General features: G+C 35.3%; 1 protein-coding gene across 1 annotated transcript in view; it reads left to right on the top strand.

The window, feature by feature from the left end:
• The window catches only part of LOC110287964 (vomeronasal type-2 receptor 116-like), a 22,854-nt gene extending 3,153 nt beyond the window's left edge, over positions 1 to 19,701 (top strand). The window contains 6 exon segments of the mRNA XM_021154439.1: positions 1,824 to 2,100; positions 2,452 to 2,907; positions 2,909 to 3,259; positions 3,947 to 4,174; positions 4,526 to 4,649; positions 18,785 to 19,701. Coding sequence (XP_021010098.1) covers positions 1,824 to 2,100; positions 2,452 to 2,907; positions 2,909 to 3,259; positions 3,947 to 4,174; positions 4,526 to 4,649; positions 18,785 to 19,701 — 2,353 coding nt within the window.
• The last annotated feature ends 1,385 nt before the right edge of the window (positions 19,702 to 21,086 follow it).

Raw genomic sequence — 21,086 nt, 5'->3', positions numbered from 1 at the left:
AGAGAGTGAGAGACAGAGAGTGAAAGACAGACAGAGACAGAGAGACAGAGATTAGTATAGTGACATTGATATTTTTAGAAAAAGATCCTATTAACTTTTCAATAGAATATATCAGAATAAAAGAAAATTGGAGATAATGAATATTTGTGAGTTTGGATTACATTTAAGAAAATATTTAGAAGAACTGGGTTGATATAATAGAGAAAGTGAGTATTAAATAATAAAAGTCAATGTTCATGGTAAAATGTAGGGTGGGAGGGTTGAGCCAGAATTCCAAATGTTCAGATGGAGATGAGAAAGAATGAAGGGGAACTTTAGATATTTGAGGTATAAAACCTTCAGAAACACATTTGCACATCCCCCGTATGCCTTCTCAGCTAGATATTGTTTCAGATAATCCTTGTCATATATGTCAAGGAAAGGGTTGGGTTTTTTGTAATTAATTTTATTTAATTTAAAATTTTTCTAGCTAATGAGACAAGATGTCTGAGTGTTCTTTTTAAAATAGTATATGAAGTTTAATGTCTAGCACTCTAACAATTTAAACTGCACGAATTTTCACTGTATTTGTTTTCACGTGGTGAAGAATGAGAGAGGTCTAGAGAAAGGTTTTAATTACTTCTTACTTGCTATTAATAAAAAATATCAAGGCAAGAATTTCTTATCTAGACTTTAACAACAGAAAATAACGTTTTAAATAGAAAATATCTTTGGGTGGTTACATGACACAGTTTTTAAGATTTTCTCTGGTCATAGTCATTGACAAATATGTGTGTGTGTGTGTGTGTGTGTGTGTGTGTGTGTGTGTGTGTGTGTGTATCACAGTTTAATTATTGCATATAACTTCCTATAAAGTTTTGTATATTACATAGCAGATATGTTTCCAAAATAATGTATGTTTCTCATCCTATATTGTGCCTACACAAAAGAGATTGTTGTATGGTTATTCACTGTTAATTTGTCACCAATACTTGGATTTTATATCATAACTATAAACACAAGAGCACAGTTGAATAAGAGGGTTATTTTTAAAAGTAAAGTATAGGATTACCATTGCACCTACATTGTTTTTTGATCTCCTTGAAAGCAATATAATATTAGACCAATGTTAATAATTTAGGATTCTCAAAGACATATCCATGATGGTAGAGATACAACAAAACTTAATACAATTGATAATCTCAAGTGGGAATGTTGTGTGGATATAGTATTGGTAGCATAAATAGATATTCTGCCTAAATACCTACTAGTAAAATTTTTAAAGTTGTGTTTAAGGTATTTGTGAGTAACATCATTAAGGTTAGAGAACTGTGAATTATAGGGGAAAGTGCATTGTGATCATATTTTCTCAGATTACCTCTAAATTTATCATATGCCATCATTATGAACAAGGAGAAGAAGGCTCCTGATAGCCTTATGATTTGTGTTCGTAGGCTGTATAAAACGCCAGAATTTTATTTTGTAAGTATTTAGAGAATTTAATGTAAATTTATGCTATATTCACTTTCCTGTCAGTTAAAACCAGTACATAACTGTGTGGTTATTGTGCTGAATTCCTCTCTATATGCTAGGATTTTTTTCTGGCTTGTGCTTGTACAGTTTTAGAAATTATTAGTTTTTTGTTGTTGTGTTTTTTTCTTTTTGTTTTGTTATTCATGGCAGGTTTTCTCTGTGTATCTCTGGCTGTCCTAGAACTCACTCTGTAGAGCAGGATGAACTTGAACTCAGAAATCTGCCTGCCTCTGCCTCCCAAGTGCTGGGATTAAAGGTATGTGTCACCGTGCCTGGCTAAGAAATTATATTCTCTACTTCTCTGTTTTCAGGGTGACACCCAAGACAAACCATTTAATTTTCTCTGTTTATCTTGCCATGGAAGAAATAAATAAGAATGGCCATATTTTACCCAACATTTCTCTGCTAGTTAATATTGAATGTGGCCTAGAATTGTATGGTGGAACTGGTTTGGCATTCAAAAGTGAGGAATTTATTCCTAATTACTACTGCAGAAATCATAGAAAATATTTAATTGTACTTACAACACCAAAATGGGGAGTATCTACAAGTCTTGGACCATTACTATATATCTCTAGAATTCCTGAGGTAAGTCAAGGTAAAATAATTTTAAGGAAATACTTTCTCACCACAGTATGAAGGCAGTTTAAAAGGCAAATAAAGGGCTTATGTTTATTATGATCTATCAAGCACAAATACACAGATATGTTTTGTGCCAAACAAAATAACTTTATCATAAGTGGGAGTGGGAGAGAGCAGTATTGTGAAATGTTATACCAGAAGACTTAGTATATTTTCACTAGTTTAGAGAATAGCAAGGAGTTGGATATAATTGTAATAATTAGATGAATACACTTTGCTCAAGCACACTCCAATGTTACATGAATCCCTCTGCATTCCATCATGTTCATAATGTTGCCTATGTTCTGTATTTTTCAGCTTTACTGTGGTCATTTTCATCTTCTTCTGAATGATAATGAACAATTTCCTCATCTTTACCAGATATCTCCCAAAAACACATCTCTACCTCTAGCCATGGTGTCCCTAGTTGTTCATTTTAGATGGAACTGGATAGGAGCGATCCTTACCAATGATGACCATGGAATTCAATTCCTTTCTGAATTGAGAGGAGAAATGCAAAAACACATTGTCTGTTTATCAGTTGCGATTATTATCCAAACTGAGAAGTTCATGGCCCTTAAAGAGTTTCGTATGAATTATAACAAAATTACAATGTCATCAGCAACAGTTGTGATAGTTTATGGAGACAAAGACTCTCCCATACAGTTTACCCTAATTATGTGGAAATCTGAAGGCATTTGGAGAATCTGGGTTAGTGTGTCACAATTTGATATGATCACAGTTATAGGAGATTTTTTTGCTATACTCCTCCACAGGGAGTTTCATTTTTTCACACCAGCAATCTGAAATATCTGGTTTTGAAAAATTTATCCAAACAGTACACCCTTCAAACTACAGTAGTGAATTTTCCCTTGCCAAACTGTGGTGGACATATTTTACATGTTCTTTGCCACCGTCTAATTGTAAGAAGCTGAAGAATTGTCCAATCAAAACTGTATTTAAATGGTTATTCATGACACCAATTGGAATGGCCATGAGTGATATATCCTATAACTTATACAATGCTATGCATGCTGTGGCCCACTCAGTGCATAAGATGCTTCTGCAACAAGTAGACACATGGTCAACAAATGCTGGAAGGGAACTGGAATTTGATTCTTGGAAGGTAATTAGTCTTATACTAAATGGCATTTATATGGTTTGAGTTCTTTAAGAGAAAAGCATGGTCTAAAACCATGTCAATAAGTAATTTGACCCATAAATGTACATAGTTTTGTACTCTATTATTGCATAGGTGGCAGATCATGTTAGTGTCATAAATTATGAGAGAGCCAACACTGGTATGGAAGTCAGCATTCACAATCTAAGTCATGAATTTTTGTCCAGATATTTAAAACACATATGTGACTCATGTATTAATTTTTCCCATGAAATTCCTAAATAACAATAAGAAAATGACTACTCTTTTATGTTATTCAAAAGTTGCTGATCAATTTACTAAATGGATCCCAAAGAATATTAAGTACTTTTCCATTAATTTCACTTAATAATTTCCATTCCATTACCTGTGATCAAATAACACTATTGGCAGTTAAAACACAGAGAATATGTCATTACTCTTCAAACAGAAAAATCAGGAGTAAAGGTTTTAGAACATCAAATCCAGAAAGAAAATTGTATTAGTTAATAAAGTGACTTTACATCTACATTAAATTTATTTTCGTCTTTAGTACTGAATACTTCTGGTATTAGATTTTTTGAAAGGATAATAATAATTAGGATTTTTCTAAACCTAATACTTTCTATTATAATGTGTAAGCCTAATTGAAACTAAAATGACAATGTGTTTTAGATGTTCTCTATTCTGAAGACCTTAAAATCTGTAAATCCTGCTGGAGACCTAGTCAACATGAACCAGAATTTAAAACAGGATATAGAGTATGACATTTTCTATATCCAAAATTTCCAAAAATATTATGGACTTAAAATGAAAATAGGAAGATTTTCAGGTTATCTTCCAAGTGGTCAACAGCTATATATGTCTAAGGAAATGATGGAGTGGGCTACAGATATGGATCAGGTAATTTAGTCATAATTTTAATCCTTAACATGTAGCATGATTCCCTAAAATATGTTCTACTTTTGCTTTGCCATGGAATAAATACTTGGTATTTCTTCATTTATTGAATTACTTTATACTGTCCTAGATATTCTCTCTTTCTTATTCCTATACTCTTTTCTAATGTTTCTTAATATATAAATCATCATACATTCATACATTTTTTTCTGTAAAAATCAAAACAGTAAAATTTAATATGGTATATGTATGTTAAATGAGGTCTTTCAGTGGATCTCTGTTGTGTTTATCACTGGTTGTTTTTTCATTAGGATATTGTCCTTATTTTTGTAATACGTATTATTTTTTTCACAGATTCTGCCCTCAATATGTAGTATGCCTTGCACACCAGGACTCAGAAAATCCCCTCAGGAAGAAAAGGACATCTGCTGTTTTGTTTGTAACCCCTGCCCAGAAAATGAAATTTCAAACATGACAAGTAAGGTTATTATTTATCAAAATAATCAGATTGATTTTTTCTCCCATATTTAACATAGTTCTCAAAAGTTCTATGTTGAAAAGAAAAGATACATCATGTTAAGGAATAATATTCTTCAGAAATACTGTTATTCAAAATTATAAACTCTCTCTCTCTCTCTCTCTCTCTCTCTCTCTCTCTCTCTCTCTCTCTCTTTCTCTCTCTTGAAATATATTTTGTATCCTTATTCTAGAGCATGGGAACACAATATTTTTCCTGAATACTTTATAGAATATGAATGATTACTGCATTATGACATGTTTGTTCTTTTCAATTGTGTTAAATACATGAATGCTATTCCTTTTTTAGTACTTTATCTTTTATTCATTTTACATTCTAACCACAGCCTCCATTCCTTCTGTTTCACCAGTTCCATATTTAAAAATTCATCCCCTTAATACACTCTTGCCTTCCCATTTGAGAAGGGCAGCATCCCCTTGGATACTGCTCCACCATGTGTTATCTGTTCAAGGTAGGACTAGTGCTGAGGCTCAGAGTGGCAGCCCAAGTAGGGGAAAAAAATCCAATGACAGGGCACAAAGATGGAAATAGATTTTGCTCCACTTGTGACAGGACCCAGATGAAGACCAAGCTGTACCTTTGCTATTTATGTGTAATGAGCCTAGTTCCAGCCAAGGCATACTCCACAGTTGGCAATCTAGTCTCAGTGAGTTCCTAGAGGGCCTGGTTATTTGACTCTATAGGTGTTCTTGTAGTGTCCTTGACACTTCTAGCTTACCAATGTCTACTTCCTAGAATACTTGCTAAACTCATCCTGATATTTCTTGTGAGTTTCTTCATCTATTTCCTTTTGATGCTATATGAAGCCTCTCAGGAGTTATACTCCTTTCCTATTTGCAAGCAAAACAGTACTATTAATAGTGGAAGACATTGGCTCCATCATAGATCTTGGGAAAACCATTGGTTGGCAATTCCCACAGACTCTGCTTCATCTTTATTGCTGCCAATAAGCATCACAATATTTGTTTGAAGTATTCCCTGAGTGGATTGATTTCCCTTTCCTTCTTCTACAAGTTGTGCCTAATTACATCAGGTAGCCAGTTAGGTTTCTATATCCCATTCTGCTTAGAATCTCAGTTAGGGTCATCATTGTATATTCCCTGTATCCTCTCTCTTCCAAGGCCTCCAGATAATCCCAGAGCAGCCACTCACCAATTTCCATTCTCACTCCCAGGCCTCTCCAACCCCTCTCCCCATAATTTCTCAACATCCCTGTATCCCTTACCCTATCTCCAAATTCCTAAGACTATTTAGTTGCATCTTCCATGTAATATTTGCAATATTTGTACATCCTCATTTGGAACTTCCTTATTACTCAGTTTCTTTGGTCAGTGGATTGCAGCATGGTTATGCTGAAATATATGGCTAATGTCTACTTATATAAGAGTACATAAGATTCATGGCTTGACTATTTCAAGTTTTTTGTTTTTTTGCTTTTTTTGTTTTTTTGGTTTATTTTTTGTTTTTGTTTTTTTCTTTTTTGTTTTGTTTTGTTTTTTTTGTTTTTTTTTTTCAAGACAGGGTTTTTCTGTATAGCTCTGGCTGTCCTGGAACTCACTTTGTAGACCAGGCTGGCCTCGAACTCAGAAATCCACCTGCCTCTGCCTCCCCCGTACTGGGATTAAAGGTGTGTGCCACCATGCCTGGCTTTTGTTCCTCTTTCTAAGAGGGACTGAGGCATCCACACTTACTTGGCTATAACCTTGTTACAAATTGTCTTTAGAATCTTTAGGTGTGTTTCTTGAATTAGGAATTATGTCAGTATTTATCTTGGCTATGCACTTGCTTTTAATTGTCTTTAGAATCTTTAGGTATGTTTCTTGCATTAGGAATTACACAAGTATTTATCATGAAGAGGTGGATAATCTTTTTGATGTGTTCTTGAATTTGATTTGCAAGTATTTTATTGAATAATTTTGCATGTTTATTTGTTAGAGAAATTAATCTATAATTCCTTTTCTCTATTGAATTTTTATATAGTTTGTGTGTTAGGGTAACTAGAGATTCAGAAAATGAACTGGGAAATGATCCTTCTGTATCTATTTTGTGGAATAATTTGAGATGTACTGGTGTTAGTTTTTGAAATTCTGGTTGAATTTTTACCTAAAACTAATTTTGACAAAGGCCAATTTGTTGAGGTTGTGAGTATTTAAATGAGTGGTTCTATTTCAATGGTGGATGTTGGTCTATGTAAATTGCTTGTCTGGCCATGACTTCCATTTGTTATTACACATCAGAAAAATAATCATTTTATTAGATTGTATTAGATTTGGGGGAGTGCTAGATTTTAAAGTGTACTCTAATAATTCACTTAAATGTCTGCTATTTCCTCTTTTTATTATTTATTTATCTACCTATTCATTTACTATTTTGGATGTGTTTTCTATGATCTTTTCATTGGTTGGATAAAGGTCAGCCTATCTTTTTGAATTTATTAAAATCTATATTTTCTAAATTCTTTCTGTCATTATCTCTCCAATTTCTTAAGTAAATACTTAGAGCTATTAACTATTCATTAAGTAGAACTTTCATCATGTCCCATATATTTGAGATTGTCATGTATATATCTTCATTGTATTCTCAAAAGTCTTCATTTTTTTTTATTTTTTTCTTGATCCATCATTTCATTGAACTAAGAGTTTTTTTTCCCCATGAGTTTGTAAGCTTTTTTTTTTAATATGATGCCCATCATTAATACATGTGATCTGCTAGCATGTAGTGAGTTATTTAAATTTTCCATAATCTTTTGTGATTTGCCTTGTTTCAGAGTAGGTAGATTTTGGAGAAAACTGTGTGAGTTGCTGAAAAAGAAGTCAATTCTTTAATGCTTAGTACTTCCTTCCTGGAAGGGCATTGCGCTTTCTCATAAACAAGAGCCTCTTCTCCCAGTGATGTCCAACAAAGTCATCCTCTACTACATATGTGATAGGAGCCATGGATCCCTCCATGTGTACTCTACAGTTGTTTTTTTTTAGTTACTGGGAGCTCTGGGGTTTCTGGTTGGTAGATATTGTTGTTCTTTGTATGGTTTGCAAACCCCTTCAGCTCCATCAGTCCTTTTTCTAAATTCCCCCCTAGGAACCACCTCCTCAGTCCACTGGATGTCTGCAAGCATCTACCTCTATTGTTGCCAGGCTCTGGCAGAGCCTCTCATGAGACTGTATCAGGTGCCTAACAGCAAGCTCTTCTTTAAGTGCTTCGCAGCAATTCGAGATTCCTCAGTTGAGAATTCTCTCTTTAGCTCTGTAGCCCATTTTAATAGGGTTATTTGGTTTTCTGAAGTCCAACAACTTGATTTCTCTGTATATATTAGATGTTAGCCCTCTCTTAGATGTAGGGTGGTTCAAGATCTTTTTCTAGAATATCATCCATTTAATATAGATTTTCCAGTTTTATTGAGTAAAGGCTTTTTTATAAGTGGTTGGTAATTTTTAAAATTTCTTCAGTTTCTGTTATGTCTCCATTTTCATTTCTGATTTTGTTAATTAGGATACTTGTCCTGTTCCCTCTGTTTAGTCTGGCTAAGGGTTTATCTATCTTGTTGATTTTCTCAAAAAACCAGCTCCTGGTTTTGTTAATTTTTTTGAGTAGATCTCTTTGTTTCTTCTTGGTTAACTTCAGCCCTGAGTTTTATTATTACCTATTGTCTACTCCTCTTAGGCATATTTGCTTCTTTTTGTTCTTGAGATTTCCAATTTGCTGTAAGCTGCTAGGTTATGGTCTCTCCAAATACTGTTTGGAAATACTCACTTCTACAAATTTTCCACTTACCACTGCTTTAATTGTGGCCCATAAATTTGGGTATGTTTTGCTTTCATTTTCATTATATTCTAAAAATTCTTTAATTATTTTCTTTATTTATTTCTTGATCAATTTATCATTGAGTAGTTCAGCTTCCAAGTATATGTGGGCTTCATGTTGTTTTGATGTTGTTGAAGGGCAGCATTGGTATGTGCTAATCTGATAGGATTCATAAGCTTACTTCAATTTTCTTGTATTGGTTGAGGCTAGTTTTGTGTATGATTATATGGTCATTTTTTTGAGAAGGTACCCTGAGTTTCTGAGAAGAAGTTATATTGTTTGATTTTAGGGTTCACCAGCCCGAAATGTTCTGTGGATATCCGTTAAGTCCATTAGGTATATTCCTTCTCTTACTTTCACTATGTCTCTATACTTGAGATTCTCTCTTCAATCTTTTATATTTTATTGGTGAAGCTTGTCATGTTTGCATTCCTAAATATATTATTCCAGATATTTCCTCAGATTGTGTTTTCTTTCTGATTCTCTTTCCTTTTCCATGTCTGTCTTAGTCAGGGTTTCTATTCCTGCACAAACATCATGACCAAGAAGCAAGGTGGGGAGGAAAGTGTTTATTTAGCTTACATTTTCCACATTGCTGTTGATCATCAAAGGAAATCAGGACTGGAACTCAACCAGGTCAGGAAGCAGTAGCTGATACAGAGGCCATGGAGGGGTATTACTTACTGGCTTGCTTCCCCTAGCTTGCTCAGCCTGCTCTCTTATAGAAACAAGACTACCAGCCCACAGATGGTTCTACCAACAAGGGACTTTCCTCCTTTCCTAATTGAGAAAATGCCTTACAGCTGGATCTCATTGAGGCATTTCCTCAACTGAAGCTCCTTTCTCTGTGATAACTACAGCTTGTGTCAAGTTCACACAAAACTAGCCAGTATAATTGACACTTTATCAACTTAAAACACAAAAACTTCACTAGTAATCCTCAATCATTACTTTCTTATTCATCCTCAAGATCTAAATAACTTTAAAAATTCCACAGTATTTGCAAATTCTTAAAATTTCAATCTCTTTAAAATATCCAATCTCTTTTAAAATCCAAAGTCTTTTTACAATTAAAAGTCTCTTAACTGTGGTCTCCACTAAATACTTTCTTTAAAAGGGAAAAACATCAGGACACAGTTACAATCAAAAGAAAAATCAAACTCCAACTGTCCAATGTCTGGGATCCACTCATAATCTTCTGTATTCTTCCAAGGGCTTAGGTCACTTCTCCAGCTCTGCACTTTGTAGCACACACCTTGTTTTCTAGGCTCCAGATACCTGTACTCCACTGCTGCTGCTGCTGCTGTTCTTTGTGGTCATCTCATGGTACTGTCATCTGCAAAACACTGTTGTCAATTGCAACTGAGGCTGCACCTTCACCAATGGCCTTCCATGGCCTCTTATAGTGCTAATACTCAGCTGTTGTTCATGACCCTTTCATGCCTTCAAAACCAGTACCACCTTGGTGACTCTTACACAGTGCCAAGTGTTGGAGCCTGCCTGCAGCTCTCATGTCTGGGTTCGAGCCTGGGAGGCAACTGGAGCTGAAAGAGAAGAAGGAATCTTGGTGGGTTGAGAAATAATAGAAACCAATTCATGCTAGTCTGTTCAAGGTTCTAATGTTTAATAAAAAGTATGCGCTTGTAAAGAGGGAAACCCATTCCCTGCCACACCATGTTTCTTGTTGTCAGCACAGTCTTTTAGCAGTAATTCACCAGATTTACAGGTTGTAGTTAACTCGGGAAAATCTTGGAGAACCTGTTTGGCCTCAAGGCAGGTGGCAGGCTGTGTCACATCAAAGGAAACTGGTTTAGTCAGAGAAGCAACACAGCAGGTGTCCCTGCCTCAGTGGCACATGGTCTGAATGAGCCTGCCTAGACTGAAGGTACATTTTCCCCTCTTTAAATATTATTAAAGAAAACTGGACTGAGGCATAAAACGTCTTTATGCTCTATAGTCTTGCCTGGGAGTTATGGTGGCTGGTGGCCATGCCTGTTTTAGGATCTCAGATTTTCCCAAACCATCACATTCTGTTGTGGAGGCTACATGCAGTTACTTTGTGTTATATTTCACAATATAAGACAGAGGTACATGCAATTATATTGATATGGCTCTGAAATCTGGTTGCCCATCATTGACTAACTGGCCTCATAGCACACCTTATTCCCAATTCAGACAAAGGCCACAATATGTACTTAGAATGCTTCTTGATGAAGATTAATAACTGCCACCTGTGCTTTTGTGGGCAAGGCTATAGACCTGCTGCAGTTAGGCTGAACGGCTTGGCTGACATGCTTGAGAAACAAAGGTGGAACAGTGAAAAGCAACAGTATAAAAGCTTCTTTGGAAATGTCCAGGTACTCCATTTAGTTGCAAATTAACAATGACCAAGCTAGACCTTGAGCTCCCAGTGTGGGGGAGCTGGCTTTGAGAATCACAGAAAGACTGTAATCTTTCTGGGAGAGGAGGCTGTGCTCCAAATAACATTGTTAGATAGTTAAGAATATTTAGCTATCTTCAATATGAATCTCTAACACTGGAATTATTACTAGACCAGTCTAAGATTGAGTTAGAATAACTGGTCACATGAGGGAAAGAGAAGAATCACTATAACTCTTTTTATATGACTAATCTTTCTAAGGCAGATTACACAGTCTCTGATGTTCTTTTTACCATAAGGTTTAAAGCTTGAAACAAGGCTTTAAATATATATTGTCCAAACTGGAAAAATGGCAAGAAGGTGGGTCGAAAACATGTACCCAATTCAGCTTCCTTGTCACTACAGTCAGGGCACTGAGCAAACCCACCTGTCAGCTTGTCACATGAATTAGCCATCATGCTTCTACAGTGTTCTGGGGAGAAAACCTATGCTTTTCACTTTCCTAATAAGGTAGCTATTCAGGATCAAGCTATATGCCAATAAGTAGATCCTTTTAAGACATTATAAGGCATTTATTAAGTTCTTTGACATCCAAATTTCAAAATTCTAAAATAAGAGTATGATTTAAATAATGTGCACAGGAATGCACTAAATAATATGCACAGAGATATAATTTCCCCTTTCTTTGTCTTTTAAGAAACTAAAGTTTTAGAGTTCCACAATACCTTCTCCTTAAGAATTAATAATTTGTTGACAAAACACTTCAAATACTTAACTGTTATAGTCAGTATTAATGTAACATTGGCAGTGACTAATTGCACTTTCAATTGTTTCTCTTGAAGAGCGGTTGTAACTAGAAGCTTGAAAAGTTATTAATAGTGCATGTGTATAATTTATTCAGAAATAAGAGCATTTATTTGCAGCAATTTATTAAGTATAAGTCCTCAAGAATTAACACTATTATGTGGAAACAAGTAGTAACTGAGGACACTGAGCAAAAAAAAATTATTTACAATTTGACATGCACATTTTCCAAGAATACCAAAATATTGTCTTAAACCATAACTGTTTTGAATATATAAAGAATGAGATTATTCTTATGTAAGGCCTGTAATCTGCCTGAGATATAAATCTAGCATGTCATTGGCTTAAGGGGTCTTGTTCAGATAACCCAGGACAAATTCTTAACTGTCCAAAAACAGTCTTCTTAAAAGAACAGCATTTCTTCTTATGAGTTATGTATGCATAAACCATTGCAAATTTGAGAATTTATAGTATCTGAGGGATGAACAATTTTAAGCAACTGTAAGCTTTGAGATATAATATTGACTATTCATATACAAATTAAAGCTTGATTATTCAACATTTTAAAACACTATCTATAGCACACAATTTATTATCTGTGCTGAAGCAGGAGGAAACTCAAAGGAATAAGCATGTGATCCAATTCACATACACTTTTCTCCCATAGAAGGGCTGTTTTTAAACACAGTAAATAGTATGTATGCATGCATGAATTTATAGAAGATACAGAAGCATGCATAAAAACAATTTTTAACGTATCTTTTATTATTTAAAATGATGGTATGTAATAGGTCAATTATTAATATTCTGTAATAACCAAATTAATTGCTGTTTGGAACAAGGAACAGACACTTAGGTTCTTAAGACACATTTTTTGTTATAGTTATCCCAAACTATTGGAATTTATCTTATTCTTTGTTAGCACCACAGCGGCCTTTATAGGATGCTGAAACTGTGTTTTGATGTGAAAGCCACCTAGGCCTTGCCCTTCCTCAGCCTTCCTATCAGGCAGAAGAGGCTGACGGCAGCCCAAACTGTTGTAGGCCAGAAAGCCCAAGTGAGGGTGGCAGAGCACCCCGAGTCTTAGCGGGATTAATATGGCTATCCTGGGCGGGGACAGGTAGAGGTTCATGGGGGCAATGGTGGGTGCGGCCTTACCCTGAGTTAGCTACAAAGGTGCCTGCTTTCTAGTGGCTATCATGCCACCAACGCTCAGGGAAAGCTCCATGCCCCAAGAACCTGCCTCCCAACAGCCACCAGCTGGCTGGCTCCACGTGGGCCAACTATTGGCTAGGAGGATAACAAAAATGACTTTACAATAATGTTTCTTCTTGCCAAATAATACAGTAAATAAAGGGGGTAGGAAGTTCCAGCAGGCAAAGTACATTGAAGTTACTTGACATGAAACAAAGGAATGACTTCAAAAGGACTTACAGGAACCAGATAAATGTTTACAGTAAAGATAAATCGGATCTCCTTAGGGTCAGCTTAATGAAAGGTGAGGATTTCACACCCTAGTCAAATTAATGCTACCCCTGTGAGCCTTGTGAAAGCTAGCACCAGGGGGTTCTGCTCTAGCATACCTTGTTACTAATAATGCAACACCACAACCTCCCTCTTTCCTAGGCTTTGATAAATGCCTGTATGAGTGTAACTTTTAAGTATCTGTGGAGAGTCTCCAATGTCAGAAGAATTCACCAACTTGCCTCTAATATGCAATGCAGCCTGCTAAAGAAATGCCTTGGGCACATTAAATAAACATTAACTAAAATGGACAGCTAATATTTAATTACCATTGATTATAATTGATAACAACTATAAAAGCTTTCTTTATTTTCTGCAAAGCCTTTTATAGTATAACTAAAACCCTAAGTATTAAAAAGATATTGCCTCTGAATCTTTTCTGGAGCAACAACTACTCTACAGGACTTAAAAGCTCCTTGTGTGAAAGTAAGGATTTAGAGTAAACTTCCCTTGAGAGGCATTAGCTAATAAAATACTTTCCACTTAGAGAACAATATACACTGAAAGATTCAAACTCTTAGCTTCTTGTATTGAAGGAGAGACCATCAGAATTTTTCTACATGAGGTGAATCTATTTAAGCCACACCTAGAAGCAAAATTTTCCAGTGATTACAAGCTCATTAGAAGCAAACCCATTACAATTTATCCAGACACAAAAAAACAAACTTCTAAATATATAATAACTTTATATAAAGTAGGCATGTCAAATCGCAAAGTCCTGATAAATTCTACAGTCTGATTGACCTTTTATAAACTTAGAAAAGACTCCCGAGTTGCCAATTTAAGGCTAGCCTTCTGTTACCAATGTTACAATTATTTAATCCTAACCAATAACTTATGAGCTGATACTCTTGTGAAGACACACAGAGCATATTACCAGTAAAAAAACAAATGAAGTGGCTGCACTTAGACCAATCAGAGAATTTTAATTTTTCTAGCTATAATTATAACATAAAAAGCACTTTGTCATTAGCTAAATGCAGTAATCATGATTGCAGAGAATTATCTTAGGAAAAAAACATCTATCAGCTTTTTTGCCCCAAATCCAAGAGGCTGCAGACTTCCTTTCTTTAAAAAAACAAAAACAAAAACAAAAACACACAAACAAACAAAAAACAAACAAAAAACCAAAAACAACAAAACAATAACAACAACAACAACAACAAAAACCAGTTTTTCCAGCAGGGGCCCTCCTGTTGTGCCTGACCCTGACTAAAGCAAGTAGCCATTCTCTTGCTGAACCAGCAGATAAAGTTTTAGCCATCTTTATTTTTCAACATGATACACAGAACATTCAGTCATTCAGATGACTAGCCACGAACACACATGAATTGAATATGTGAACAGACCAGTGTACCAGACATTAGATGTTAGACAACACAAAGAGAGCAGAGAAGTTCTGCTGTAAGGGCTAGAGCAAAAAAAAGGCAGGACTTCCCCCAACATTTCTCTCTGCCTCTGGGAGAGTTTCAAAATCCACTTTCCTCCTGCCTGATGACATCCACCTGATTATATAATCCAAACCCTTTTGTTTCTCCCTCCTAAAAAGCAGCTTCTGAAAGCTGCAGCTGAATGCCTGCTGCGTTCCTAGATCCTGATATCACTGCAGAACCTAAGCGGGTCCATCGTGGGTCAGTGCTGTTCCAGCTCAGATCATACCACACCCTTAGCAACATTTTACCCATTGCTTCTCCCTGTCTCGCTACAAATTTTCTAATTCTTTCTTATCTTCGGAGCTCCATACCAGCAGTGTTTCTTCCAGCATCTTCTGTCATTCCCAGGTCTCACATTGGTACTGCAAGTTGTTGGGGCCAGCATGTGGCTCTCACGTCCGGGTTTGAGCCTAGGAGGCAACCGGAGCTGAAAGAGAAGAGGGAACCTAGGCAGGTCGAGGAGAAATAATAGAAACCAAGACATGCTAGTCTGTTCAAGGTTCCAATGTTTAATAAAAATGTCTGAGCTTATAAAGAGGGAAACACATTCCCTGCCATGCCAAGTTTCTTGATGTTGTCAGCACATCCTTTTAGCAGTAATTCTGAACCAGCCTACCTAGGCAGAAGGAGGTTACAGCCAAGTCCAGCCACACAGAGCACAGGGTACAACTTTGCCTATCTCTGGAACACAGCCTCTGTGCTCTCAGATAACACTTCCCAGAAGATGTCACCTCAATGATGGTCTCCTCTTAATCACTGCTAATTTCTTAGCTCCAGCTAACCAGCATCAATAGTCTCAGTAATGCAAAGTTTTCACTTTAGTAGTTCTGGTATTGTGTTAATCACAGCAGATTCTTCAGCCCCAGCTAACCAGAACCACAGAGTCATCACAATCAAAACAGCAATGGCCTTGATAAGAGTCAAGCCTCCATCTTCTGCACTGTTCTCAACATTATCTTCCAACCTACTACACAACATCCCACAGAGCACTTAACACTGAATGGATCTAACCCAAAGTTCCAAAATCCTTCCACAGTCCTCCCCCAAACCTAATCAGGTTGTCACAGGAATACCCGACTATGCTGGTACCATTTATATTAGTCAGGGTTTCTATTCCTGATTAATAGTGATGTGTTTGTGTGTCAAGTTGACAAGGCATCAATTGTACTGGCTGGTATTGTGTGTCAACTTAACACAGGCTGGAGTTATCACAGAGAGAGGAGATTTTGTTGGGGAAGTACCTCAATGAGATCCAGCTGTAAGGCATTTTCTCAATTAGTGATCAAGGTAGAGGTCCCCTTGTGGGTGTTACCATCTCTGGACTGGTAATCTTGGGTTTTATAAGAGAGCTAGCTGAGCACGCAAGTGGAAGCAAGCCAGTAAGTGACATCCCTCCATGGCCTATGCATCAGCTCCTGCTTCCTGACCTGCTTGAGTTCCAGTCCTGGCATCCTTTGGTGATCAACAGCAATGTGGAAAGTGTAAGCTGAATAAACCCTTTCTTCCCCAACTTGCTTCTTGGTCATGATGTTTTGTCCAGGAATGGAAACCCTGACTAAGACAAGGCCTAAAAAACATTCACTTGTTTCCTTCATTAGTTTAATGTTTATTCCATAGTCTTCTTTAGGATAATTACTTATTTCCTCCACTACTTTCTGTTTTCTTGGCTTTCATTGACACATTTCTTAATTTCGTGGTTTGTTTCTGTTCACCTGAATTTCTTCAAGTGATTTTTCAGTTTTTTTTTCCAAGATCATTCTAAGCATCATATTTATACTTACTTCCATGGCATTCTTGTTGTTCTTTAGTTATGTTGGATGATCAGGTCCTGCTATGGTAGGAGACTCATTGCCTTGGATTTTATTGATTTTTGGCATCTAGGTATTCAAAATTTTCCTGACTATTGGTATACTAGCTGACTCCTGGTTTGTCTTGGTTGTATGGGGTTTTTACTCCATGGCTTCTGATTCATCTCTATTTATTCAGAGTGTGGTTTATATGACTTTTGCCTTCTCTACTAGTGTGTTCATGGGCAAGGCTTTCTAGTGTTCATTAATGGTTAATGGAAGGCCAGTGTAATGGTCTGTTAGATCCAAAGGATGCATGGACTGTTTTGAAATAAAGCTGTCTAGTTATTTTGCTACAATATTAACTGAGACCTGGAAATAATGTATGAAGTAATAGAGATGGTGACTAGAGTCTACAGACAGCCTACCAGTAGTTCTGGTAAGCATGGACAGTAGTTGAACAGGTAATCTATCTATCTATCTATCTATCTATCTATCTATCTATCTATCTATCTATCTATCTATCTATCTATCTATCTAATATTATATATATATATATATATTCTATATAAAATAATCAGGTTCTATAATACACACATATTATACACACACACACACATATATATATATATGTTTTATATATATATAATACAAATCTGGAGTATTTTAATGCCTCTACTCACCAATTTAGACAACATTTTTCAATACAGTCAAATAGATAATACAGAATGAAACAGAACATATATCTTTTAATACAGAGACATTACTGGAAAAAGATCATCACTATTCACTTCGACAAATTTGATTCAATTAAAATTAAGAAAAACAAAAACAAAAACAAAACAAAACAAAACAAAACAAAACAAAAAAAACTTGAACCCTTTATAGTGAATGTTAAAATGATACAAAAAGAAAAATATTCCAAACCTCTGTGTAGTATATTCTGTCAAGAATTTTTTTGAGAACTAGTATATTATGTAGATATTTCTGAATAAATACTGAAACTTGGGATCATTGGTCTATCAAATCTTACAGAAATTTTAAAAACTAGAGGAAAATTTGCTTTAGAAAAATTTGTCAATTTTTTCATGAAACTGAATATCTCATTTTTGAAATGTAGAAAATTTGGATGTTATATTTTTCATGCTGTCTCTGCCTTCCTATACATTATCATCACTTTCATTTGCTACTTTTACTAGGGAGACTGTAATACAATAACATCATTTTGCCTTTCCCTAGCCTTCCTACAAAATCATTGTTTCTTCCTTTCAAATTTATGACCAACTTTTACATTTCTGTTGCATACAAAGATTTTCTGTGTATACAAATATTTCTAATTATAATAAATTATTCTGTATAGTACTACTTGTGTGTTCTGGGAGAAGACTATTTTGTTATACAAGGAAAATTAGTGGGTAATCTGTACTCCATGGAAAGTCTTTCAATATTTCTTTGTTGTCTTTAGTTCCCTATGTAAGATTGTTGCCTGATAGTCTTTCCCTACTACACTTTGTTAAGTTTAATCTTTTTGTTTTCTCCCAGCTTATCTTTAAGATTCTCTTTTGTTGAGATTTTATGTGTTTTACTTGTGATCATGTTAGAAAATGAAAAATATGAACTCACATCAAATTTTTATTCACTAACTGATACAATCTTTAAATTCCTTCTTTTGGAAATTTAAGATTTAAATGAGAAATCAATCTTGTTCATATATGCATTGGACATGACTCTAAAACTCTTAATTTTTACTATGATTTACTCTAGTGGTGTCTGTCCCTTTCATACAGAAAGGACAATACTTATCTGTGTGTTTGTGTAAGGAAAAATATTTGGAATATATTTAGGGGTTACAATGTTTTAGGAACAAGTTGACCAGAGACCGTTTTCAAAGATATGGAGTGTAGGTAATTTATTTGTCATCAACTTGAGAACACATGTAGAATGAAATGATTGCTCATCAATAAACAATAAGATATATGGACACAGCCCATTATTAGTTATTTTTTGCATAATATGGAGCATAATTTAATGACAAAAGTCTTTTTCTAAGAATGATCAATCTAAGATATGTGATTGTGAAAACATGGAAATTATGGGATGGTATGAATTTTTGGAAACATACTATAAACATCTTGAATATATAAGATAATAATAAACAAAAGCTTGTATAAAGACGATAAGCAGTACAATTTGGAACAAATTCTATATAGGCTCCATATTTAAACTTACATATACCACAAGACATAAATCTAATTTAGCTGTGATTTTTCCCCATGCATTAATTCAGTATATCTTGTAAATGATAATAAATAAATATATCTGATAATACTTCTCATCCTATACTAGACATGGATCAGTGTGTGAAATGTCCAGAAGATCAATATGCCAATGAAGACCAAACACTCTGCCTCCAAAAAGTTGTGGATGTTTTAGATTATAGAGACCCCTTGGGAAAGTCTCTGGCTGGCTTTGCTCTATGCTTCTCTGTCCTTACATCTATTGTACTCTGTGTCTTCCTGAAACACCGAGAAACTCCCATAGTCAAAGCCAATAACCAAACTCTCAGCTTTGTCCTACAAATTACCCTCATATTTTGTTTTATCTGTTCCTTGCTTTACATTGGTCATCCCACTATGTTCATCTGTATTCTGCAACAGACTGAATTTGCCATTGCATTCACGGTGGCTGCCTCTACTGTCTTGGCCAAAACGATTACTGTAATACTGGCATTCAAGATCACTGTCCCAGGAAGAATAAGGTGGCTGCTTGTGTCAGGAGCACCCAAATACATAATTTTTGTATGCACCATGATTCAGCTGATTTTCTGTGGAATCTGGCTGGGAACTTCTCCTCCATTTGTTGAAACTGATGTACACATGACACATGGCCGCATCATCATTGTTTGCAACAAAGGTTCAGTGATTGCCTTCTACTGTGTCCTTGCATACATGGGCTCTGTTGCTCTAGCAAGTTTCACTGTAGCTTTCTTGTCCAGGAATCTGCCTGATACATACAATGAAGCCAAGCTCTTGACATTCAGCATGCTGGTGTTCTGCAGTGTCTGGATCACTTTCATCCCTGTGTACCACAGCACCAAAGGAAAGACTATGGTTGCTGTGGAAGTTTTCTGTATCTTGGCCTCCAGTGCAGGGCTGCTTCTTTGCATTTATGCCCCAAAGTGCTATATTATTTTATTAAGACCACAGACAAATTCATTTTACAAGTTCAGGAAGCCACATTCTGAATCTGAAAATATAAGTTAAATTTAAACTTCTATAGTATACCAAACATATGTACATTTTCACAAAGCTTTTTTCGACTCATCAAATACTATGTTGAAATATGGAATTTCTATCATTTAAACAATGGAGAATATAAGCTTTAAAATAAAATTCTACCACATGACCTGGATTTCAGTTTATTGGCTCAAACTGTGTGATCAGACACTTTTATAACTCTAATGACTGTTTTTATCATAAAATTGTCAGGTATCTGAAAATTGGCACTTGGCTTTACAAATTATTTCATGTAATATACAACTACCTGTATTAATTTTGTGTTATTCTTACTTTCTAGAAAAATATTGTAATGTGGATAGTACTTATATGTATAAATTTAGAAGGAAACGCTTTATAGTTTTTCTAGTTCTGCAAAGAAATTTATAAAGTCTAATTAACTAATTTTCTTTGCAGCATGATACCTCAGGACATGGGATGATACACATTATGATTGTATCACTTCTTTCTGTTTGAGTTTGAATACTGTTCATAATGAAGATACTCTATGATTTATATTGTACTTTTGTATTGTACTTCTGCTGAAACCCTCATGAATGAGGATATAAAAGAGTCCATAAAAATCTGTTGTTATTTTGCTAAGTTGCCATTCCCTAAAAATTCTTATCTCTGTATTTATGTTTATATTTGAGGACATAGTCTTCTCTCAAAATTTGTCATAGAAGATTATCATAAAATACATAGCAATTGGTTAAGAAATCCATAAGGATTTAAAGTACATAGAATAACAGACCGGGTACTCCACCTTAAGTAAAACAGCTTCACCATCAAGGCTTGGAAAATATCTTGGCATAGGAGGCAGAGAAATTAAGGGCCAATCACTTATAAGTGTTGTGAAATTCTATTTTTATAATAGGATGCTCTTCTTGAAATTCTAATTACTTAACTAATCTCTAAAATATCAAAAAGTGAAAACACTGGCATGAATTCTGGAAACTTTTTTAGGTCTCCTCCAACATACTTTAAACTATAAGAAGTAGACAGGGCATTTGGAAGGAAAACTCATTCTTTGTGAGGACATGGTTTATGCTAGAATATACACTTTCTAGTAAATGGCCCAAAATCTTTGAACAGTTTAGCATCACTAAATATACATAGAGAATTAGCAAAAATCAAAGTCAAAGTCTGAGAGAAGTTTTTGTTGAAATGTGGTAGAACATTTTTTTTTCAGGTGCTTCTCACCCCTTCCATATTCCTCAGTTGAGAATTCTTTGTTTAGCTCTGGAATCAGTTTTTTAATGGAGTTATTTGAATTTCTGGAGTCCAGCTTCTTGAGCTCTTTGTATATACTGGATATTCATCCCCTATCAGATTTAGGATTGGTAGAAATCCTTTTCCAATCTGTTGGTGAC

The sequence above is a fragment of the Mus caroli genome, unplaced genomic scaffold (genome assembly GCF_900094665.2).
Source record: "Mus caroli unplaced genomic scaffold, CAROLI_EIJ_v1.1 scaffold_4138_1, whole genome shotgun sequence".
Taxonomy (NCBI): domain Eukaryota; kingdom Metazoa; phylum Chordata; class Mammalia; order Rodentia; family Muridae; genus Mus; species Mus caroli.
This window is presented reverse-complemented; position numbering and strand designations above follow the sequence as displayed.